Raw genomic sequence first — 22,838 nt, 5'->3', positions numbered from 1 at the left:
AAGCATTTCAAACGATGCCTTAATATAAAATAAAATGAAAAGCAATGAAATCGTTCGGCCCATTTAATGTGGACCGGACGGGAGTGACAAAAATCTTACTGAAATAAACTGAACACATGTCGTCTGAATGTCACACGCCCAGAACGGGAAGATTAGGAATTAAATGCAATTATTGGGTAAAATCGTTGCGTATAACATGGTCCTCCCTTTGAAGCCAATAAGGAACGCAGGCAGTTGGGTATACTTATGTAAGTTTAAATAGCACATTAAAAACATTGAGCTAGCAATTGCTGGTAATTTCGTTCAACCAGGAAAGCATAGTTGAAAGAGATTCTAGATGGGTAGACCATAATCACCTAACAGTTTATAATTGTACATAAACATTCATAAAAATTGGATGAAACGTTTTTCTGGAGTGCGATCACACTGCGATACAAGATTTTACATATGTAAACATTTCCAGAATTTGTTAAATACTTAGCTTATGTGAACTAAAGTTAAATATAGGTATAAAGTTTATTGTATGTTTAGGTATTTTCTTATAATAAATTACAGGCAAGAAAAATATTGGAAATATCTTTAAATAAATATTATTTTTAGTATAGTTTGGATAAGTATTATAATGCAACAAATGCAAATCATAAGGATTATAAACTTTTGTACCTACTATTAAATGTAGGTAAGCTTCGATGGTATTTCATGAATATACACACCTACACTAAGATGACTCATCAATTAGTAAAATTGGCCATTTTTATTAACGGATTATAGTTATGTATTATTGTATTTAAACTTATAATTATTTGTACATAATTTTAAATTTAAACCGACGTTTCGCGTGCTTTACAGTTTTTCTTTAAATGTGTAAAAGTTATGTTAATAAAAGACAATACCATTTTTATTATATTAAATTACAAAAATGGTAGGATTTTGCTATTGAACTTTTATATTTAAGAATTAATAAAATATTTACCTAATCCTCTTAGTTTTTCATGATTCGATCTTATAAAACATCACTTAATATACTTCAGTTAAAAGTAACTAATAATAAGAATTCTAAAACGTTTACGACGACAAAAACATTTTAATTTTATCGTCTCTGTAATAAAAATATGATCATGTATAATTTTCGTTCATAAGCCACCAGTATATCAAAAACTCAAGATCTTTGAGTTCACGATTCGTCGCGCTTGCAATAAATCGCTATTACGTAAAATGCACAAAATTACACGTACAGAAAAGTGGGGAACATTCATCATTCGTTACGCGACAAATAAATCCGATACAATGAGTACTAATTTGCTCATAAAGATGTATGCACCGGCGGAGTTCATAAATCGGCAGAAGTCACATTCTACCGCACTCTCATAAACCTCGGCGGACACTTTTATAGCCCTACCACGTGGCGGGGACAGGATTTTTTCCGCACTTGACTTAACATGTGTACCACTAAGAATATCCCATGTAAATTTATTGTTTCTTAATAGACCCCCTGTGTTACGCAAATCTTTTCGTTGACTTCCTTTTTCCTTTGACGAATAGCGAACAGAGATACTCTGCAGTCTGCATACGTTTATTAATTTTTAATTTAGCATGTCGAAGATACTTTTTCAATTGCTTGTTTAGTAAGAAATATATTCAGTATCATCTGTCACACACAACGAACCGTCGCATTCGACCAGCTAATGTGTTTCATTTTATTACAGGTCCATCAATCAAGCTCCACTCTAAGAGGACAATTGAACGGACTGCGAACATCTTCAGCACTTAACATGTCCAACTAGACTATTCAGTAAACATCAAAGTATGACAGTCTACGTGTAATTTTGAGACCAGAGAAACATAATAATCTGTTATCAATGAATGACCTAAATTATAACGCTGGGATGAGTTCCTATCAATTCGTCAATTCCTTGGCCTCGTGCTATGGAAACCAAGCGCCAGGGCGCACAGGAACACCAGTCGAACAGACTGGACATCCTGGTCTGCCCACACCAGGGGCTGATTACTATAACCCAAACGCAGCAGCAAGTGCATACCCAAACGCGTGCTATTCGCCGCCACAAGTCGGTCACCATTACCCTCAGCATCCTTACGCAACACCAGCTTCAGGGGCACACATGCAACCTCAATCAATGATAGATTACACACAGTTACACCCACAAAGACTGGCCAGTACAGCAAGTCATATGCACCAACATTCAAACCCAAGCCCTGGGGCATTATCGCCCAATCTTCTGTCAGCGGCTAGTCAAGCTGCTAACGCTAGTTGTAAATTCGCTGATTCAACGTCTACGACAGGCGTTGCATCGCCTCAGGATTTATCAACATCATCAGGGCCGGGGAGGACATCTCCTGGCTTCGGTGTTGTTCAGAACACTGGGAATACTGGCACAAAACTGGGACTGACCACACCAATCGCCTCGCCAGTCGAGCATAAGGCCAATGTGAACCAGAATATCTCAAGTCCAGCGTCCAGCACTTCGAGTATTGACAGCAATGATGCTAACACCTCGAGTTCCAGTAACACGAAAAATGCAAAGTCTTCGGGAAGTTCTCAAGCTAATCCTCCACAAATATACCCGTGGATGAAGCGAGTTCATCTAGGTCAAAGTGAGTATTTTTAAATATTCTTAATTCAATTTATCAACGTATAAAGATGTAATGACCTCTGCAATTCTCGCTTTTTTGTCGGTCCTATAAAATGTTTTCCTTATAGGTGATACAGCCACGCCTTTGTTCTAACAAATACTTATGTCTAAAATGGAAACTATTCATCAATTGAATAAGGTGGAGACAGTATAAATTATATATCTGTTTATAAAAGCATTAGCATGCGTTAATGTTAGATCGATGCCGCAGCGTCGGACTGATGAATGATCGCCATAATAAGGCATAATGGTTTAGTTGGCGGCCGCTTATAACCCAATCGGTTTTTCTTATAACTTTATGATAGGAAAAGCGCATCGTCACTTTGATATTGATCTAATTAACCGTTAGAAATTGAAATACTATAAATAAATAGTACATGGTTTTGTTGTATGTTTAGGCCCAAATATTTTCTGCGTATATTTGTTTGTTTTTGTATAAAATGTGTCCAAATTACATAAGTCCTGACACTTGATAGCAAATGTCCGGTGATCACGCGATACTGGAATAATTTACGTTACTTTTCAGCTGCCGGTAATTTTCTTAAGCCTTTATGCAAATCTTACATATCTATACACAGATACTACTAGTCTCAAGTACATTTTATATATTTCTAACAAGTTGCGACCGTAAACTTTTATTTTAGAATATTACCATAGACAATGTTAATAATATGTTCACTTATAATAGACAGCAGCCTCTTGGCCTGTATATACTACGCGTTGTTATTGAGACTTTCATTAAAAAATAAAAATTTAGGCACCTAAAAAACTCGGGACCACGTCGAGAACACAGCCGGCCTGTCACACATAGATGCTTGATAAGACAGCGCACATGTTGCGTTCAATTCCTTGAAACTATTGTTTTATCGGCCTTGTCAAGGCTCGGTAGTGCCGCGAATGTCTAGAGTGTCACACTATTTTGTGTCATGCGTGTCAAAGTGTCATCACTAATTGGTGCGATCGTGTTGGTTCATGACATAGTTTTCACGTATTTAAATTAAGAACGTGATGCATTGCACACTTGATTTTCGAATTAGTTTAGATCAAACGTTGGTAACATCCAGAAATTATGATTTATGTAGAAAATTGATACGGTTATAAATCCTTCGTGTACCTAATTAATTCATGCTTAGTTCAACAAGTAATCCTTTGAGTAGCTTATTGCCTCACAGCTTTAATCTGAGCATTAATCAGCACCTTAATATTCTTCATTGATTGACCATGAGGTGTATATTTTTGAATAGGTATTTTTGATTGGTAGGAAACCTTTAAATTGAATTAATTTATTACTTGTGAAATGAATATAATATACTGGGTCATAGGAATTATGTCTGTTTGTAAGTATTGAACACTTAACTGTCAGTACAAATGAAAGAAAATCGAGTAAGTTTCTTTGTTTTTACTGGATTATTTGACCAGTTTTATTTTGAATTAAACCTATTATTATCATATCTCTAAAAAGTCTTTCAAATGATCGATAGTAAATACGAGACCTGGTATCTCTTATATTAAAATAAGTACAAGTTATCAAAAAACGTTTAACATATTTTCCCAAGTAACTTCCATGTTTTGCAACCATATTTCAAGTTGAATAAGTCAACGGTGCGTGCTACAAACTTAGTACCAATATTATTGTAAGTATCGTTAATAGTATTAATTAAGAGCAAAGTTATGAAACGCTCTTTACGATTTATTATTAATTATATTTACTTAAATAACTTAATGTTGGTACAATAATATCCCGTATTTTGTTGCCTGACTCAATGATTATATTATCCGTCCAGAATCACAATAGTAATCTACGTATATATGCACATCATCTTACGAATGGAATGTCAATCGAGGCAAAATTTTTGGAGTTCTACGAATGGCACGTCTAGTAAACATTATATATGTTATTTAATGGTATAAATGAATAAGTGTATAAGCTAAAAGCTCACAAATAACCAAATCAATATCGCAAATCAATTAATTATTTAAATATCACCTTAAAAACCTCTCCGAAGGAACTAAATTTATTGCCAGTGTTTCGCGAATAAATCAAAGCTTGCAGTGTAAATTATGACTCAAATAATGTTATGCTAAACGTATGCTAAGGTATCAACTTGCACCTCTGTTTTATTAATCTATGGAAATTGCAAACGTTGAATTACCGGAAATGCAACTTTGTTATTTGTATGACACAGGAGAAACTTGAGTGAAAGCTATATACCTAATGGTAATAATGCCTTCTATTAGCCTGTTTGTATAAAAACGTGAGCAAAATCTTTAAGTATTTTAAAATTTTTCTCAGGTCAAAACACTTTAAATTGTTCAGCAAAAGCCAATTTCAAAGACACCAAGGTTTTTTATTTCATTCCAGCTACCTGATTAGAGATACGCAATCAAGTTTGTGCATATGCAAAAAGTAAATAAGGAACGGGTTAAAATGAATAAAAGTTGAATGGGGATTAGTTCACGAGCGCTGGTTGGTCGCCATTTTGCAATGGCGGCTATGACATTGCACATTTTGTAGCTAAGTCATTCTCATATATACTTTATATATGAATAATGTTTACCGTAAATCTTTATCGACTGCGTTGTATATAACTACGGAAATAGATCCCAAAATAACCCTGTTATGAAGAAAAATCGTACTATGAAGTAATTTCTAATATATTTGTTTTTTTTTAGTTTAGACATTTTATAATATATCTATTAATTAAATACTAACGTAAAGGCAATATAAATTAATTTAAAAAGATTATGTTTTAAAGACACATTTCATACAAGAGATCTTGTGTATTATACTTATTTTATTTTAAATATAAATATCAGGTAGTATAATATATTTTAGTAATGCTTACTTAGCATATAATCTAATTTTATCCATAAACATTATATATAAGACGATTATCAACTATTAAAATAAAAATATTATTACCTTTTAAAACCTCTTTAGTAAAACGTATTTTACAAGCAAAGTCACTAGTATAAAATACTTTGGAATCGGCTTATTGAAAACAGTGCAATAGATCAGAAGTTCCGAACTCCGTTGGGAAAAACAAGTTCAAATATTAATGCTACTTTAACCTCTATAAAATATAGCGGTGATATCACATTACTCTTGATTTTAGATACTTAAATAGTTCTAGTATAGTTAGTGTATATACGATACTTAATATACTTACCTATATATGTATTTTATAACAATTTACATCTCTCTAAAATATTATCATAAACTCAAATTGTAATCGGAAACAATTTGTCCTCTCTACTTTAACACAATATAAATTTAACTAATTAACTTTTACTTGCTTCTGGCTACATTTATCTCTTTAATTTAAAACATGTTTATGCAGAAAAGATTAACCTAACCACTATATTATAATTTAAGGAAATTTTTATAAATTTATTAAATTATTAAGTCAAATATTTTCAGTCACTAATGTGAAATAGATATCGGAAAAAATGATTTAGGCCGATTATTTATAACTCAGAACTTACTAAAGAAATAATCTTGTGAATTAAGAGGTATTAAGAGGAATGGTATTATTTCCATATATGTAATAAAAGGCAAAAAAGTCGGGAGAAAACCGGAATCTATATATATAAAAGAAAGTCGTGTTAGTTACACCACTTATAACTCAAGAACGGCAGAACAGATTTGGGTGAAAATTGGTATGGAGGTAGCTTAGAGCCAGGAGACGGACATAGGATACTTTTTATCCCGTTCGACAGCGTTCCCGTGGGACTTGACAACGTCAGTCACTATAAAACGTGGTATAACAAAAAAGAATCATACTTGGAATAATAAAACGCAAATGACAGCTATGTCATGACGTATATATGACAATTTGATATTTGTAAGAAATCAATATTCAAAATATTTCTATTAAATAAATAATTAAATGTAATAATAGTGCCATTGCCCATTCGTATAAACAGTGAAGAGAACCATAAAACTCGGTATGGTCGTATGTATACAGTTCATCCAAAGAATGATGAATGTTTCTATTTGTTGTTGTTGTCGAATGACGCATTTAATCGAGTATTGGAACGGGAACGTGAATATGATCACCAGGAATTAGATTTAGTAGTTCAAACGAATGTACCCCTGTTGAATTACCAACAAAAGGAAGTTTATGATACTTGAATGAAGGCAAACGATGATGAAAATGGTGGTTTATATTTCCTAGATGCCCTTGGTGGAACTGGCAAGACATTCCTCATGCATTAATTTTAGCAGCTGTTCGGGCGAGACATAGCGGTTGCAGTTGCTTCAGCGGCATCGAAAATCATCATCTGGGACGAATGCACAATGGCGCATAAACGTGCATTAGAAGCACTTAACCGAACATTAACAGATTTACGCAATGACTCGAGATGTTTTGGAGGAGCAATGATTTTACTGTCTGGCGATTTCTGCTAAATACTGCCAGTAATTCCAAGATCTACGGCTGTCGACGAAATAAACGCTTGCCTCAAATCGTCAAATCTATGGCGCTATGTGAAGAAACTGCAGCTGACAACAAACATGAGAGTTACATTGCTTAATTTATACATCTGCTGAAGATTTCTCGGAGCAATTGCTCACTATCGGTAATGGTCAAGTACCTGTCGATGAATGGAATCAAAAGACGAACTTATCAACAATGTATTTCCAAACTAGAAATAATTTTCTAACTACAAAAATAATGAATGGTTGAGTGAGCGAGCAATTTTAGCGGCTAAGAATAAAGATGTAGATGACCTGGACTACATAATTCAAAATAAGATCATTGGAACAATGCATTCATTCAAATCTATTGACTGCGTCACAAATGAAGATGAAGCCACCAACAATCCAATTGAATTTTTAAACTCTTTGGACGTGCCTGGCTTACCACCGCACAATTTACGCCTAAAGGTTGGCTCCGTAGTAATCATGCTTCGAAACATAAACCAACCAAAACTGTGCAACGGTATGCGTTTGGTGGTTAGAAAATTGAAGAACAATGTAATTTACGCTACGATAATGATAGAAAAATTCAAAGGTGAGGAAGTTCTTATTCCGAGGATCCCGATGATCCCAACCGATATGCCGTTTGAATTTAAAAGACTTTAATTTCCGATACGTCTTGCATTTGCCAATGTACTTAAGTGAAGAGTAACCTATGTACTAAAATACAGAAATAATAATGAATGATTAATGTAGGTATTTAATTTTTTTGTATATTGTTCCAATAAAAAGAAACTGCTTATTTGATGCCATTAAGGCGGAACAAAGTTCGCCGGGTCAGCTCGTATCATACATAAAAGTCAGCGTCAGTTAAACGCAGAAGCATCTACCCGCCAATTGGAAAAAATCTGGTACATAAATCTTAGGCTATGACCGAGGGATCTATAAAAACGACTACTTATCCTCTCGGAACTCAAAACCTTTTTTTATCCGAGGTGGACAAGCATTTGCGCATCCCCTGCCTCCAAAAGTTGCAGGGGTATGTGAAACCCACACAGAATCCCAGCTATTCAGAAACTGTATTGCTCACCCATCACTTTTAGTAGTTCCTACAAAGCCGCATTACAGAGGCTCCGGTGTCGCTCAACGGACTAACTGATACTCAGACCCTAGCCGGTTACTTAGAATGCAATAATGTTTTAGTATGTACCATTGACACATTTTCCAAGAATGGAGGATGAGGTTACAAACGATAGTCATCTGAGAAATCGAGATTTTACGCCTGATTGTTATCGCTACCTACTTAGGAACCTTGGACAATCTAACTATTAGTTACGAGGATTATACATACAAATAATAAATGCGTAGTCATTAATAACAAATTTCGACTGCTAACGTACATTCAAAACTGGATATAACTAAACGAATAAAACAGTGAGATCTCTGAGGATATTTCTATGCATTCAAAATTCGCTCGAACGGTGAAGGCAAACATTGTGAGGCATCTGAGTTGCCTTAGATCTAAAAAGTCGTCGTGTGGCAGGCATAGAAGGCTGATCACCTACATTCCTATTAGATTGACAAATGATCGAAAAATCTGAGGCCCAGACCTAAAAAAGGGTGTATTTATATTGATTTATGGCCATTTGGAACATACGTTAGTAGTCTCAAAAATTGACAATAGGTCATTTTGTATTTTTCTCATATCTAAAAATATAATGCAATCCCTGTACTAAAATGTAATTAAAATGCAAATAAAGGCCGTCTGAGAAGTTTTAATTCAATTTCAATAGGCCATGTCGCCGACACTGATTAACATCAAGGGTTCGTTGCATGCGCGGGCGCATATTGCGTATTCTGAATTAGCATAGGCATCTCAGCTCGTTACTCAATGCTCACGATTGTTTGCGATTGTTTAATCTATTGGTAATGGGAAATATGTTAGACATTATTTTAAAATGAAGTTTTAACAAACATTATATTATGTGAAAGTATTTTAATTATATTTCTCGATTCTCGTTAAAAGAAATTAATAAATATTCTAATTTATAAAAATTGTTTGGGTGACTTTACCTATACATTTAAAAATTAATTTAGAATTTCAGTTGCGATATCAAATGTGTTTACATGTGCACACAAAAATATAAAATAAAATTATAATTGCTTTAATAAAACATATGAAAGCATATTTTGTTGAAGAGCTCATATATTACGATATGGCACATTGATTGTGTAAATTCGGCGTGACATGCATCAGCTGCACAGTTCGTTTGTGTATAAAAATAACTAAAACATAGCAATAAAGAATTCTGAGAAACTAATGTTGAAAAACCAATATCAAACTACAATTATTATGTTTCACACGACATAAAAATACTTCCGATCGCACCTAAAAAAATGGAACATTAAAAACGGGGAAAACATCTCAATCTCGTGTCCGAATTATTGTCATATTTGATATAATACTCGGTGCAATTGTTTCCGAGCCCATAAATAACTGCATACAAAAGATTCGCGGTCTAAAACGGGCAGATAAACATATTTTTTTTTTTCGTTGCATCTCGAGTTCCTGCGGCGGCGACTATAAATATTAATACAATCAAATGTTTTGACGTGGACCTTTTTAAAACTCTCTATCTTGTAAGGCTCATTTTTTATATGGATCGATTTCGTTTTTATTTAGTGTTAATTTGGGCAGTGAACGTCTTTTAACAGATCGTAAAGTAGAGGAAGACGCCAGGTGAGCTTAAACGGGGGTTGACTGTAATAAAATTATTTAATGTGTGAATACCTTTTATTTAGTGATTACAAAAATTATATTACTAAGATAGCACAGCTTATATTTAAAACTGATTTATTTAAGTAGATATTTATTAAATACTTTTACCCTTTTAGGTATAGATCGTATGCATTATATATACATACATAAGTATACCCTAGTAACCATAATATCCTTTAGATTATAGTTATTCAATAAAAAAAATTGTATGCACTCTAACCTTTCTTGAGTTTTGACTTAAATTTTTATTGCAAAATAAATATGCGATCTTTTGGAATGTAAAATTTAAATATCAATATATAAATGCTGTTTATTTTTAATAACGAATCAAATAATCTTGAATTGTGCACTCTACTATTAAATTATTTATTAATCAGCGTATGATATAGAAATACGCTTTAGCCTTTAAATGTAATTAATTTTATTTATCTTTACGACCTGAGATTATTTCAAAATTAGCATAACGGTGATTACTCACACTGTATCATTAATTTATAAATAAAAACATAAATCTTTAGGCTGACTTTAAATGCTGTAGAACAAACACCCACTATTTCATCATAAGTCAATGAAAATTAAACTCTAATAGGTTGTAAATAGGATATAAATACGCCTATTTTATAAATTGTAAGGTCGGTTTCGACAAGATCTGATCAAAGTATCTAAAATGGTCACAGTTAGTGGGTTAACCACTTTAAATTGTCATCTGTCTGATTTATTTCTGTTTCTTCGGCCACACATTTTTGTCTGTGCCCCGTCTCGGATATGAAGAAATGGGAATGCTTTCTTCTCTATAATTTACGTTTGATACCATTTTTATAATCTATCGGTTCAAAAAACCAAGCTATGGACTTCAGTGGACTTTTATTGGAGATTGGAAAGGACCTAGTTTGCAGCCTGTTAGTCCAGAGGATTTAATTGATTTAGTGTAAGATCATAGAGGCATTAAGAATATTTCCTGCTAGCGTAGCTTTAACAATTTTTACCTAACCTTTTTGTATATCAAATTTTTTGGTAAGTAAATAGTACTTAAAACGTAATTACTTTTTTGAATTTCAATGTTTTTTTATCTTGGCAATTCTACTTTTGAGCTACCTACCTATAAATAATTCATACTCTATAACCTTTATTAATTGCAATCGATAATATATAGTCCAACAACCTACTCTCTGACACTGAGCTCTCTGATACTGTGAGTGTCCATGGGTATCAATTGACCATCAGATGACAGTCCCGTATGAATCCTGTTCTTAAAAAATATACCTATAGGTATACACTATACATATTTACAACTAATGATTTGCATACTACACTCTTCAGTAACTATTATATAAACACTAACAATGCGGTACATTGATACCAATGACCTCACCAATTCGCAATATATTCAATTAATCAAATTATTATAATGACACGGTTTTCCTTTCCCATTAAGAGAACCACTGTTCGTACGCCACAGGCGTATCGAGTCAAACGGTCGTAAACTATAATCATTTGCGGAGCCCATAAATAATTGCGTAGTCCGAACCAGCTTTTTGTCGATGCGGCTGCGCAGGTAATATAGTCATAAATTTCCATAACCGCCACTCGATCTTATCAAACATGATTTTAATTTGATTTTGTAACCACACGTGTTGAACGTCTGAAGTTACGGTCGTAGGTATAAGCAATAAACAGTTTAGTAGCACATAATAAATTCAAGAGTTTTGCTAAATGATAATTTTATGTGAATATGGAATCTGTTATAATAAATCGCAAATTAAAGTACCGGAACCATCAAAAGCCGTACAGAATTTTAAGTGTTATGGGCATACAATTTGATAAACATGCAAAATTCAAAATATCGTAAATTCCATATCGAAAAAGAAATTCTATTTTTAAAAATATAAAACCTTTCTTCTTACACCCAAGCAGAAAACCTAGAACTATTCACAGCCCAACAGGTCTATAATTTATAACCATCTTTAATCATACGATATCTAACACCAAGGTGAAAGTGTTTATAAGTGTCCCAGTTCACACGATTGTAAATTGTCAAACGTAATGAATAAAAGCATTTCGTAATGATGGGGTGGTTTTAAGCGTGACATATGATATGTCATTTTAATTATATGTCTAACAGTGACAAAAATGTAAGAGATTTAGATTTGTGTTGTTTTTATCCATGTCCATATTTAGTTTGTTTGGATAATATTATATTTGAAATTGATATCTTTAGATAAACCACGTTCCAAGGTTTCTACAGGAACTACCTAAGCCTTTTGTACACGTTTCGCCATGATGTTATCTTATAGAGTATTATTTTACGACGCCCTATTAAACCTTACAGTTCCCGTTGTATTTGTGAATGTGGTCTTTAGGTTTCCATGTAAATCTATTCGGTAGGTATTCCAATTTTGAGCTTTTAATTTCTAAAACATATGTTTTATTCTTCAAATGACGCACTCACCAATATGATATCCATTCTACTTTCTGCTATCAGCTTATAATCCATTTATCAAAGCCATTGTTTACCGGCTCGATGTATCATCAACTATTAATTATAATGCGTTCTTCTCTTCGAACTTTGACGTTCTCGCTGTGTGACAGACCAACGATAACATTAATGTTATTTTATACTTACTTTCTTTGGTCCTACATTGAAAATTACATCTTAAGAATACGTCATAAAGTTCAAATTAGCGTACATATAATCACGACAATTTATTTATGAATTCTTAACCTTATGTCTACGACGCAAGGTAGCTTTTCAAAATCTCGTTAAAGATTTCAAACACCTTTGTAATGCACAGAGTTGAGAATTTTGATGGATGTGCTTATAATTGTTTCTGTATCGATTATGCCATTGATAAATATTTCGGCTATTGCTCATTTTATTAATGACATGGAAGCGGAAATATCCTGGGTGAGCCGGTTATGACGACAGCGTGACGTCACAATTAATTTTGGGGCTGTCAAAACATCTGTCAGCGATGTTAGACATTGTTACATTTAATTTTAAAGTTAACGACCTAATTATTCGTAACACTTCGTATTACAATAACGAAAGAAAGTTCCCTAAAATGTCCATATTTTTTAAATGGTGATCAGTCAGCCAGCAATTTTAATAAAATTTGTTTCCTTGGCACATCTAATGAAATTGTAAACATTGTTTTGTAAAAATACCTAAATTTAAATATTGTAACGTGAATTAGAAGACTATTAATAAGATAATATTAGTAAAATATTGTGTATGCCGCGTAGGTTCAAATCTATATAATATTATATAGACTGTAAATCGAAGTGTTTTATTCAATTAATTTAAAATTAACGGCTGAGTATAAACCAGCAAAGCAACGAACCGAAAGGGAATTTAAATAGTCTGTAGACAAGTTTTGTCTCGGCATCAGGAATCGGGGGATGTTGGTCAAACGAAATAAAACTTTCACCCTTATAATTAAAGACGAATTTTATTTGATCAACAAACACTGGTTATTTGATTAAATAAAATAAAATAAAAATCGGTTTATAAAAGTAACACAAGATTTAGGATTTATTTTTACGTGTAATTAGCTGAAAATATTTTAAATAAATTTTTAGAGAAATTCCAAAGTGCCTTTAATAATTTCTAAGAATTTTAAGTAATTGATCGATGACGATTTTATTATTATTAACATTTAATTTAAATTTATTTCAAACACCTTAATTCAGTCATAAATATAAAGCACCTTCATTCAGTTATTAATAATTTCTAGAAAAAGGGGCTTTTTTCATTCAATGATCTTACTTCTTATATACCTACTCAAACATTCACAATCTTTATATCATTGATAACATAACTTCTAGAGTCTCCTATAGTAGGGGTTTAGCGAAAATGTTATTTGAAATATATTACTCAAATTGGCATAGAATGTCTGTCCATTAAAGTTGAAGACATACCAACACAGGGTCCTGAAAAGTCTTCGTGTGACGCGGGTTGACATACTCAGTTCATTAATTCTTCCACTGATCAATACCATATTGCTACCAAGACGTGACCTACGTCTTTGCAAATGTTTTTGCGAATGTGTTTTTGGCTGTTTCTGCAAAAAATGTCAAATCAATTTTTATAGAACATAATACGACATTATTTAAGCTTTTGATTAGCCCTATATTTAAACATTTGTGTGGTTCCTAACAAATATGCAAATTTTTGGGTTATTTTATGTTATTCAAAAGTTTTAATGCATCTAGGCGATTGAGAGACCTAAACAAGTAGTTTCGCCAGAACTGGAAAAATGGACGTCCCAAGTATCTGCCCTTGCGTCTACCACTAGATTATTATGATTTAAAACTATGTAAGTTAATATTCGAATCCCTAACAAGAGAACAGTTGTACCCCAAACCGCTAGCTAGGGCTGCGTCAAAGCAACAGACAGATATTAATGGTTATATGGAAAAAATATCGTTGCGTTTCCTTTCCCTAGCTTTTAAAGCGTAATAAACAATGTGCAATTAAACCGCCAATAGCAGATTGATGGATTTATTAATAGATTCTGTCATTTGTACCGGAAATGTAGCTTGTGGCGACTATGGGTAGAATTTGTAGAAAGTTCAGTTTCGCCCTTATTTAGGAATCATTAAAGTTTCATTTTCATGGTTATTTTTGTACTATATTATACTAGACTAGTTAGCGGCCGAACCTTGGTTCGTGTACAAAGAAAACATCTAATGATATGAATAAATCATCGAAGGAAATTTCCAAAGAAATATCATCACGAATGGTTACGATGTCTAGGATATTTAGTTATTTCACTGATCAGAGCATCAAAGTCGTCATCACCGGAACATGATCTGACCTTATACAAAATTTGACTAAGTCCGTCAAGATAAGAGGGTGCTAATTTTAAAAGGACGCACGCCGGACGCACGCCGGACGCACTTGCGAGCCTTCTGGCAGTGTAAGAGTCCATGCGAGGCGATATCACTTAATATCACCAGTTTACACCACGTTATATAAAAAATACTTCCGTTTAAAAAATTTCGATAAATTGTTATTATACACATCTTTTTATAGTCTATCAAGTATAAATTGGCGTATAGTGAGAAAAGGGTAATATTCACTATTGTAGGTAATTGTTTTAAACATCCAAGACTTTGATGGTCTTGGAAACAACGTTTTTATTCCCTCACACGATACAAATCTGTTTCATGCAAAAACTCATTTTATAAACATATTCCTAAGGTCGCTTTGCAATTAAAAAAACAAGCACAAAAAGCGAAGGAGTCGCCGCTACTGGAACGCCAAGTTATACTTACAGCCTAGGGCTAGATGGGACTTTATAATAGATCTTGCTCTATCTACATAAGGAAAAAGTTCATATTATATTAACACACCCTCCAGTGCCGCGATAACTCCTTATTTCTCTAGGCCTGGGTCTAGGCCTCCTCCACAATAATCCTCCACTATTCTACTACTAGTCTCGAGCCGTGGCGACTATCATTTAGTTCGTGAACTTTCTCATCAGTTTTTGTTTAAGTTGCCCTAGTTTCGAGTATTCGCTATAAGCCCATCTAAGTTTCTGGTCTTTGCAGAATGTGAGAAGAAAAAATTTAATAATTAGCAAAGGAAATATTAATAGAGATAATTAAAATAAAATTATATTAACTAATAAAATTTATAAATTACTTTACTTTTATTTTAAGTATTAATTTTAATATTCGTATACAACATGAAACTCTTAAATTAATCTGTAATTATTTGTACTATAACTAAGAAGGTTAAGAAAATTGTAATTATATATAATTTTATTTATTTATTTATATTTGATTGTTATGTTAAGGTTATTTCAAAAGATAAAAATAAACTAAATATTTAGCTACCGTGTGCAAAGCTTTGCAAGTAACAAAACTATAACCTAATTACACTTGCAACGATGTAATTACTGACAGATTTATACGTCAATGCATAGGAATGAAGTACCAATTAAAACGAAGGAGATAAGATATCATTTCGTAATTGGTTCATTATAATCAGCTGGGCTGGGCGGAGCATATATGGCTTATACGTACTTACTCGTAGAGCCTGTAAGGCTGTATAGGTTTTAATTTCATAACGTTGCATTTTGGAACTTAATATTAAGTACATAGAATTGCTATTTGTATATCTTCTTTATAATTACGCGATGCACAAAATACACTTAAATTAAGGAAATCTTTTAATTACCAACTCGGTGGTTTAAGGAAGAGTTGAGTAATCGGAAAAATATCTTTATTATTTACCTTATTACGAAAAAAGACTCATTCAGTAAAATTTTTTTAGTGTGTAGTGTATATGTGTATTTGTGTTTAATTTGAATTGTGCACTAGTTTATTGTTGATAGATTTGGGAGACTTTGGTTTGGATAACGTCCTTTATTGCATCCTTATTAGTTCCAAAAATCGCTAAAACTTTAAAATAACAGCATAACTTTGATTATTATTAACTATATATGTATACTATGCTATCGTTAAATATTGAATCAAATTATCTTTTTCCACTAAATCTACAAAATGTACACAACGCCAAAAACATAAACAAATACGTTGAAAATCCGCGAAAAACGTTTATGCGTCTGCGCAGAGTTTGTTTTGACATGTCGTGAGTGACGCTTACAAGCCGCTCGTTTCTTGTCACGATCGCGCTAACGTTTACAAAGGCTAGTAGCATTATAATCCTTAGATATTCTTAGGTATGAATCAAATATATAAACATTCCATAGTATTAAAATAGATTTTATAAATTTTCATATTTGGAATGGAGCGCATCTGTCTCATTAAAAAGATTGTATTTTTCTATTATGAGTTGGTGTCTCACATGTAATATGCAAAAATATTGATTATTATTCGGTAGGCTGAAAGTTCGAAATAGAAAAATTCTTTTTTTATTTAGAATTTGATTAGATTATACAATATCCGACGAGAATGGTGAATAATCAAATCAAATCGTTTTATAGGGAGCGATATAACAATTATAGTCATACAACTTTTCGATACCATTTGTATATAATAGTAGGATTTTTCTTTAGCCCCAAATAGGCTTCAGTTTTATTTACCCAAAATGTGTGCGATTTTCGTCCAGCGATCATTCTCTTGAGATCTGAGAACTGGAATAAGTTACTGAGGGTTAAATCTCGAGAAAACTGTGGAAGCCCAATTCATGGAATTTTGGCATCGTTTCTTTGATTTGTCACACGCTGTCTTGAAGAAACAGGACTTTCTTCTTTAAATGGAGCCGTTTCTCCGGAATTATGTCCTCCAAACGCTCCAAACCTTTAAATTATGATATTATTTACTAACGTAGGTAACTTTAAATTGTTAAATAATAACGTTTATTTCGTTCAATTATTATTTATTGCTGTAATAGAGAGTTCGTGAGGAAACCGGCTTGCCTCAGACTCAAAAAGTCAAAGGCGTGTGCCAGGATCACCTACTTGCATATTTGATTGACAAGTGATCGTGAAACAGATACAGAAATCTGAGGCCCAGACCTAACAAGAGGGTAGCGTCTAAACAATAAAAGCGATGACGTAAAATCACTTAAGACTTTTACTTTTTAACATCAAATGGATAACCTATTTGTCTATACAAAGCATATTTATCAATAATTTACTAAAAGTACTTACTGGTTCTATCCAGTTTTAAATCCTGTAATCTTAGAATAGAAAGTCTGCGTCTCAAGTCTCAAGGAATCGTATATCATTTTCAAGCATTAATTTACTAGATTCAGGCCGTTACACGGCAGTAGTTCCGTCGAAAGAAAACTCTATACAAAACATTACTTGCGAGTGTTGAGCGATTTATGCGACGGCCGGAGCTTACGTTTATTGTATATTATTGTAGTGACACCGACTAATTTGTTGGATAACTGACGAAGCGGGAAGAAGTTTATGTTCGGATATCGGAAAGTCTATTAAAAGTTTACGTAATTTTTATTCAGAATTTGTTTGCTTATCTAGGCGTGTTTGTTTAATTATTATGAGATAAAACGATCCATTCCTTCTTTAATTTTTAGTTCTAACTTTTTAGTCTTACTCTGAAAATCGTATTTTATGTGAAAATTAAGAGTTTTTGACAAAAATTGTACAATTAAACTATGGTAGGTATACCAGGGTCATGGTAATAAACTTATAAGCTTTCCATCTCCGTGGTGTTGATATTATAAATAAGTATAACTTAATTTACTGACTAATTAAGAACTGCTCTTTGTGCAATTAGAAACAGGAAGTTGAAAATGTCAGTTATCTATATATATAAAAGAAAGTCGTGTTAGTTACACCACTTATAACTCAAGAACGGCAGAACAGATTTGAGTGAAAATTGGTATGGAGGTAGCTAAGAGCCAGGAGACGGACATAGGATACTTTTTATCCCGTTCGACAGCGTTCCCGTGTGACTTGACATGAAACGTCAGTCACTATTAAACGTGGTATAACAAAAAGGAATCAGACTTGGAATAAGAAAACGCAAATGATAGCTATGTAATTGACGTATAATGACAGCTGTGTAATGACGTATATATGACAATTTGATATTTGTAAGAAATCAATATTCAAAATATTTCTATTAAATAAATACGTTTAATTATTTTTACAATTTACAATTTAATTATAATGATAGTGCTATTGCCCATTCGTATAAACAGTGAAGAGAACTATAAAACTCGGTATTGTCGTATGTATACAGTTCATCCAAAGAATGATGAATGTTTCTATTTGTTGTTGTTGTCGAATGACGCATTTAATCGAGTATTGGAACGGGAACGTGAATATGATCACCAGGAATTAGATTTAGTAGTTCAAACGAATGTACCCCTGTTGAAATACCAACAAAAGGAAGTTTATGATACTTTAATGAAGGCAAACGATGATGAAAATGGTGGTTTATATTTCCTAGATGCCCTTGGTGGAACTGGCAAGACATTCCTCATGTCATTAGTTTTAGCAACTGTTCGGGCGAGATCCAACATAGCGGTTGCAGTTGCTTCTTCTGAAATAGCAGCCACATTGTTAGAAGGATGCCGTACGGCTCATTCAGAATTAAAATTACCGTTAAATCTTCAAACTATTGGAGAACCAACGTGTAATATTGCAAAACACTCAGCAATGGCCAAAGTTTTAGCGGCATCGAAAATCATCATCTGGGACGAATGCACAATGGCGCATATACGTGCATTGGAAGCACTTAACCGAACATTAAAAGATTTACGCAATGAATCGAGATGTTTTGGAGGAGCAATGATTTTACTGTCTGGCGATTTCCGCCAAATACTGCCAGTAATTCCAAGATCTACGGCTGTCGACGAAATAAACGCTTGCCTCAAATCGTCAAATCTATGGCGCTATGTGACGAAACTGCAGCTGACAACAAACATGAGAGTTACATTGCTTACTGATAAAAAAGAAGAAAAAGAATAAAGATGTAGATGACCTGAACTACATAATGGTATGCGTTTGGTGGTTAGAAAATTGAAGAACAATGTAATTTACGCTACGATAATGATAGGAAAATTCAAAGGTGAGGAAGTTCTTATTCCGAGGATCCCGATGATCCCAACCGATATGCCGTTTGAATTTAAAAGACTTCAATTTCCGATACGTCTTGCATTTGCCATGACCATCAACAAATCACAAGGCCAATCCTTAAAAGTTTGTGGTTTAAATCTAGAACATTCATGTTTTTCCCATGGTCAATTATACGTGGCATGTTCACGGCTCGGAAGACCATCAGCGTTGTTTGTTTTTGCGCCTGATAATAAAACAAAAAATGAAAAAATGTGTATCACAAGGTACTTAAGTGAAGAGCAACCTATGTACTAAAATACAGAAATAATAATGAATGATTAATGTAGGTATTTAATTTTTTTGTATTTTTTCCAATAAAAAAACCCAAACTGCTTATTTATTGCCATTAAGGCGGAACAAAGTTCGCCGGGTCAGCTAGTTAGCGTATAAATTGACCAATTTTATTCCTATACAGAACCCTAATAAAATTCTTCATAGTGTTTCAATTCTCATCTGAAGAGATCTCGGAATATTTGGAGTATCACTTACTCTTAAATCAGCTTATGTTTACAGAACTAATTAATAATTATACGATTTGCAAGTCGACATCGGACAGCATTTTTCAATTTAAAAATATATTAGCTAGATATTCTAAATAGGTAAATGAACGTATTACCGTAGTATAACGTAAAAAACAATCTGAAAAGTATATAATATATATATAAGCCAAACATTTAATAGAGCAATCATTTGATTGTGACTAAAGTAGTAGCGATTATAGACGCATTATTCCGCATCAATTATACTCTATGACGGCTTTTCATCTTAACGAAGGGATTTATTTAATCCTACGCGTATTTGGGAGCAAGCTTGTCCAGTGACAGAACACTCGCGCGCCTCTTCACGCGTGGAAATGTTTCTGCAATAAAACAAGCCACAGATTATAAATAAATTGAATCACAGATTGGTGATTATTGAAATATGTGAGGAAGGACATGGATAATTTATATAAAGTACCTAAAATAAGCAATAACATTGTTTAATTTAAAATAAATCAGTGTCGCTACAACCTCTGTAGGCCTTGGCCTCAAATTTCTGAATCTGTTTCATGATCATTTTTCCATCTAGTCAGCAAGTAGGTGAGAAGCCTCCTGTGCCTGACACACGCCGTCAACTTTTTGGGTCTATAACATGTGGGTGTCCTCACGATGTTTTCCTTTATCGTTAGAGCGAATATTAAATGCGCACATAAAAAGAGTCCATTGTAATCAAACCAACGACCTCAGGCATGAGACACATGCTCACATGCTGAAGCCGCTAGACCATCACTGCTCACATAACCTTGTTAGTGGAATATTATTTTGTAAATGTAGGCTAAATTTAAAATTATGTTAAATAATTATAAGTTTATATTACATAGCTTCCGGTAAAAAGTGTTTATTAAATATTTTTTGTAACATTTTGGTCGTCTTGTTTTGTTAAGTAATGCCCTTGATTAGTAGATAAATGTGATGTAAAATTCTCGTACACAATCTCTGTCATAAGCTTGAAACAGTTTAATAGTAAAGGCGTATCTAACTTTCGGTACATGTGTTAGGTATGCCATGATATCATCTCCCATTCCCAAGCTATTACGTTACATACATTCTCAGTCGAGGTCTTTATACCCCGTTATTAATAACAATGTCTTACGCATAATGCATACAATTGGTTCTGCTACGAATTCACCGCAAGTGGCATTTAAAACAATAACGAAAATCAACAAAGAAGGGCCACTAAATCAAACTTTGCAAACGTCGCCAAATGTTGCAAAATTCCACTCACAATGTCCAAGGTCGCATTGTGATGTGACATCTATTGTACACTTTCCTTAGACCAATTAATCTACTAAGTTTCGCTATTCTACTTTTACTTTTTTCAAAGAAAGTAATAATGAGTGCATTTGGGACCACCATGAGCAGGTAATGTCTTGTAATCGGCCGATTTGTCTGTTTATGTTCGGTGACCGCGTCTGCTCGAGATATAAGTAATAAATTACAAGAACAGAAGGTTTTGTAACGCCGCCGAGGTGAGCCTACATTAGGAGACATTATAAGCAGGTTCATGATTCAATTGTTTAAGAACTGAAGTTTTGACTGTCTTCGTATTATTTATTGCTTTTATCTTTGTAAAAGCCTACATGTCCTCAAACTAGAAATTTAACACGTTATTGTGTGCGTGTAAAAGTTTGTTGTTTATATTTCTTCAAATGCATTTGAAATTTGAATATGCGAAGCGTAAAACAAGATTTATTAATAGACATGAATATTAATTATCAAAATCTGTACCTACTTGAAGCTGCAATGTGATCATAAATAAATATTTATTAAAATCTTGCCCTTGGTAATAAAACCCGGCTATATAAGCTTAATACTGACGAACCCTAAACAAGTGACCTCTGTAAAGTTGTTCAACCAGATTTATTTAAAAATTAATATTCAATTAGCTTTCCGCACATGATGTTGGGCGTGCGTATTATTAACTATAATTTATGGCATCATTTGTCGGATGATTTTTTAAATTATTGCTTTTTTAAACGTTTCGTGGTAATCGGAAAACATTCGTAAATTATTAGTCTTATAAGATAATAGTAAAAGTAAATATGTTAAAATTTATTTTGTCCAACTAATTAAATTTAACTAAGTAATTTAGAAATGAAATTAGGACTTTAAACCAAATTTTCGTGTAAGGTTTATAAGACGTAATTACGTTCTGCTTTGTAAGTTCAACGTTTTTTTATATAGCTACTACTTATGCACTAAAGAGAGGTATAATATCAAAAACACATACAGGTCATATTTCCCTCACTCACTGGAACCTTGCTACCTTGGAATTTACCTACTTACTGGTTAAGGCGCTCTCAGAGCCATTAAGCAATTTGTCTTGCTGATAAACGATCTTCATCGTTCTTATATTTTTAATTGTTATGTGGTGTGTACGTGACCTTGGTTTAATATGTGCCAGAACCGGGCGATCTGTAAAAATATTATTTTTAATAATACTCATTAAATCTTACTTTTGGATCTCGATGGTAATTTCATTCCCTTTCAACACTAGAAGCATTATATATTTGCGGTTGTATATTATTTCTTATAGTAACTACTTATAGTTACGACTCTTAAGTCGGACTAGGTTGAAGGCCTTACTTACTATTTCAGAAAGCTCACAATTGTAAACAATCGGTGTACTATAATTTAGCAATAAATATAAATTTTCAGTTAATCAGACAATGGCTGTAAAACCTTCATTCATAGAATACATAGGCAACATTATCAGGCTAGAAGCAACTTAAACGAGTTATTAAAGGATATTGGGTATGAAAATTAATACTGTCATTTATCTTGATTTGAAATCTTTTATGCATTTCAATTTGAATAATTATCTATTATGGTTTTATTGGCTCGTTATTAATTTAAATTATATATCTCCTTGAGTTAAAATTTCGTTTT

General features: G+C 33.1%; 1 protein-coding gene across 1 annotated transcript in view; it reads left to right on the top strand.

The window, feature by feature from the left end:
* Positions 1 to 22,838, top strand: part of LOC110992224 (homeotic protein Sex combs reduced) — a 34,661-nt gene that overhangs the window by 1,031 nt on the left and 10,792 nt on the right. Inside the window, exon 2 of the mRNA XM_022257950.2 lies at positions 1,707 to 2,613. Coding sequence (XP_022113642.2) covers positions 1,860 to 2,613 — 754 coding nt within the window. The 5' untranslated portion in view covers positions 1,707 to 1,859. The remainder of the gene's footprint in view (positions 1 to 1,706; positions 2,614 to 22,838) is intronic.

This window comes from Pieris rapae, chromosome 8 (assembly GCF_905147795.1).
Source record: "Pieris rapae chromosome 8, ilPieRapa1.1, whole genome shotgun sequence".
Lineage (NCBI taxonomy): Eukaryota > Metazoa > Arthropoda > Insecta > Lepidoptera > Pieridae > Pieris > Pieris rapae.
The sequence above is the reverse complement of the archived record's forward strand: the minus strand, read 5'-3'. Positions and strand labels throughout refer to the sequence as shown.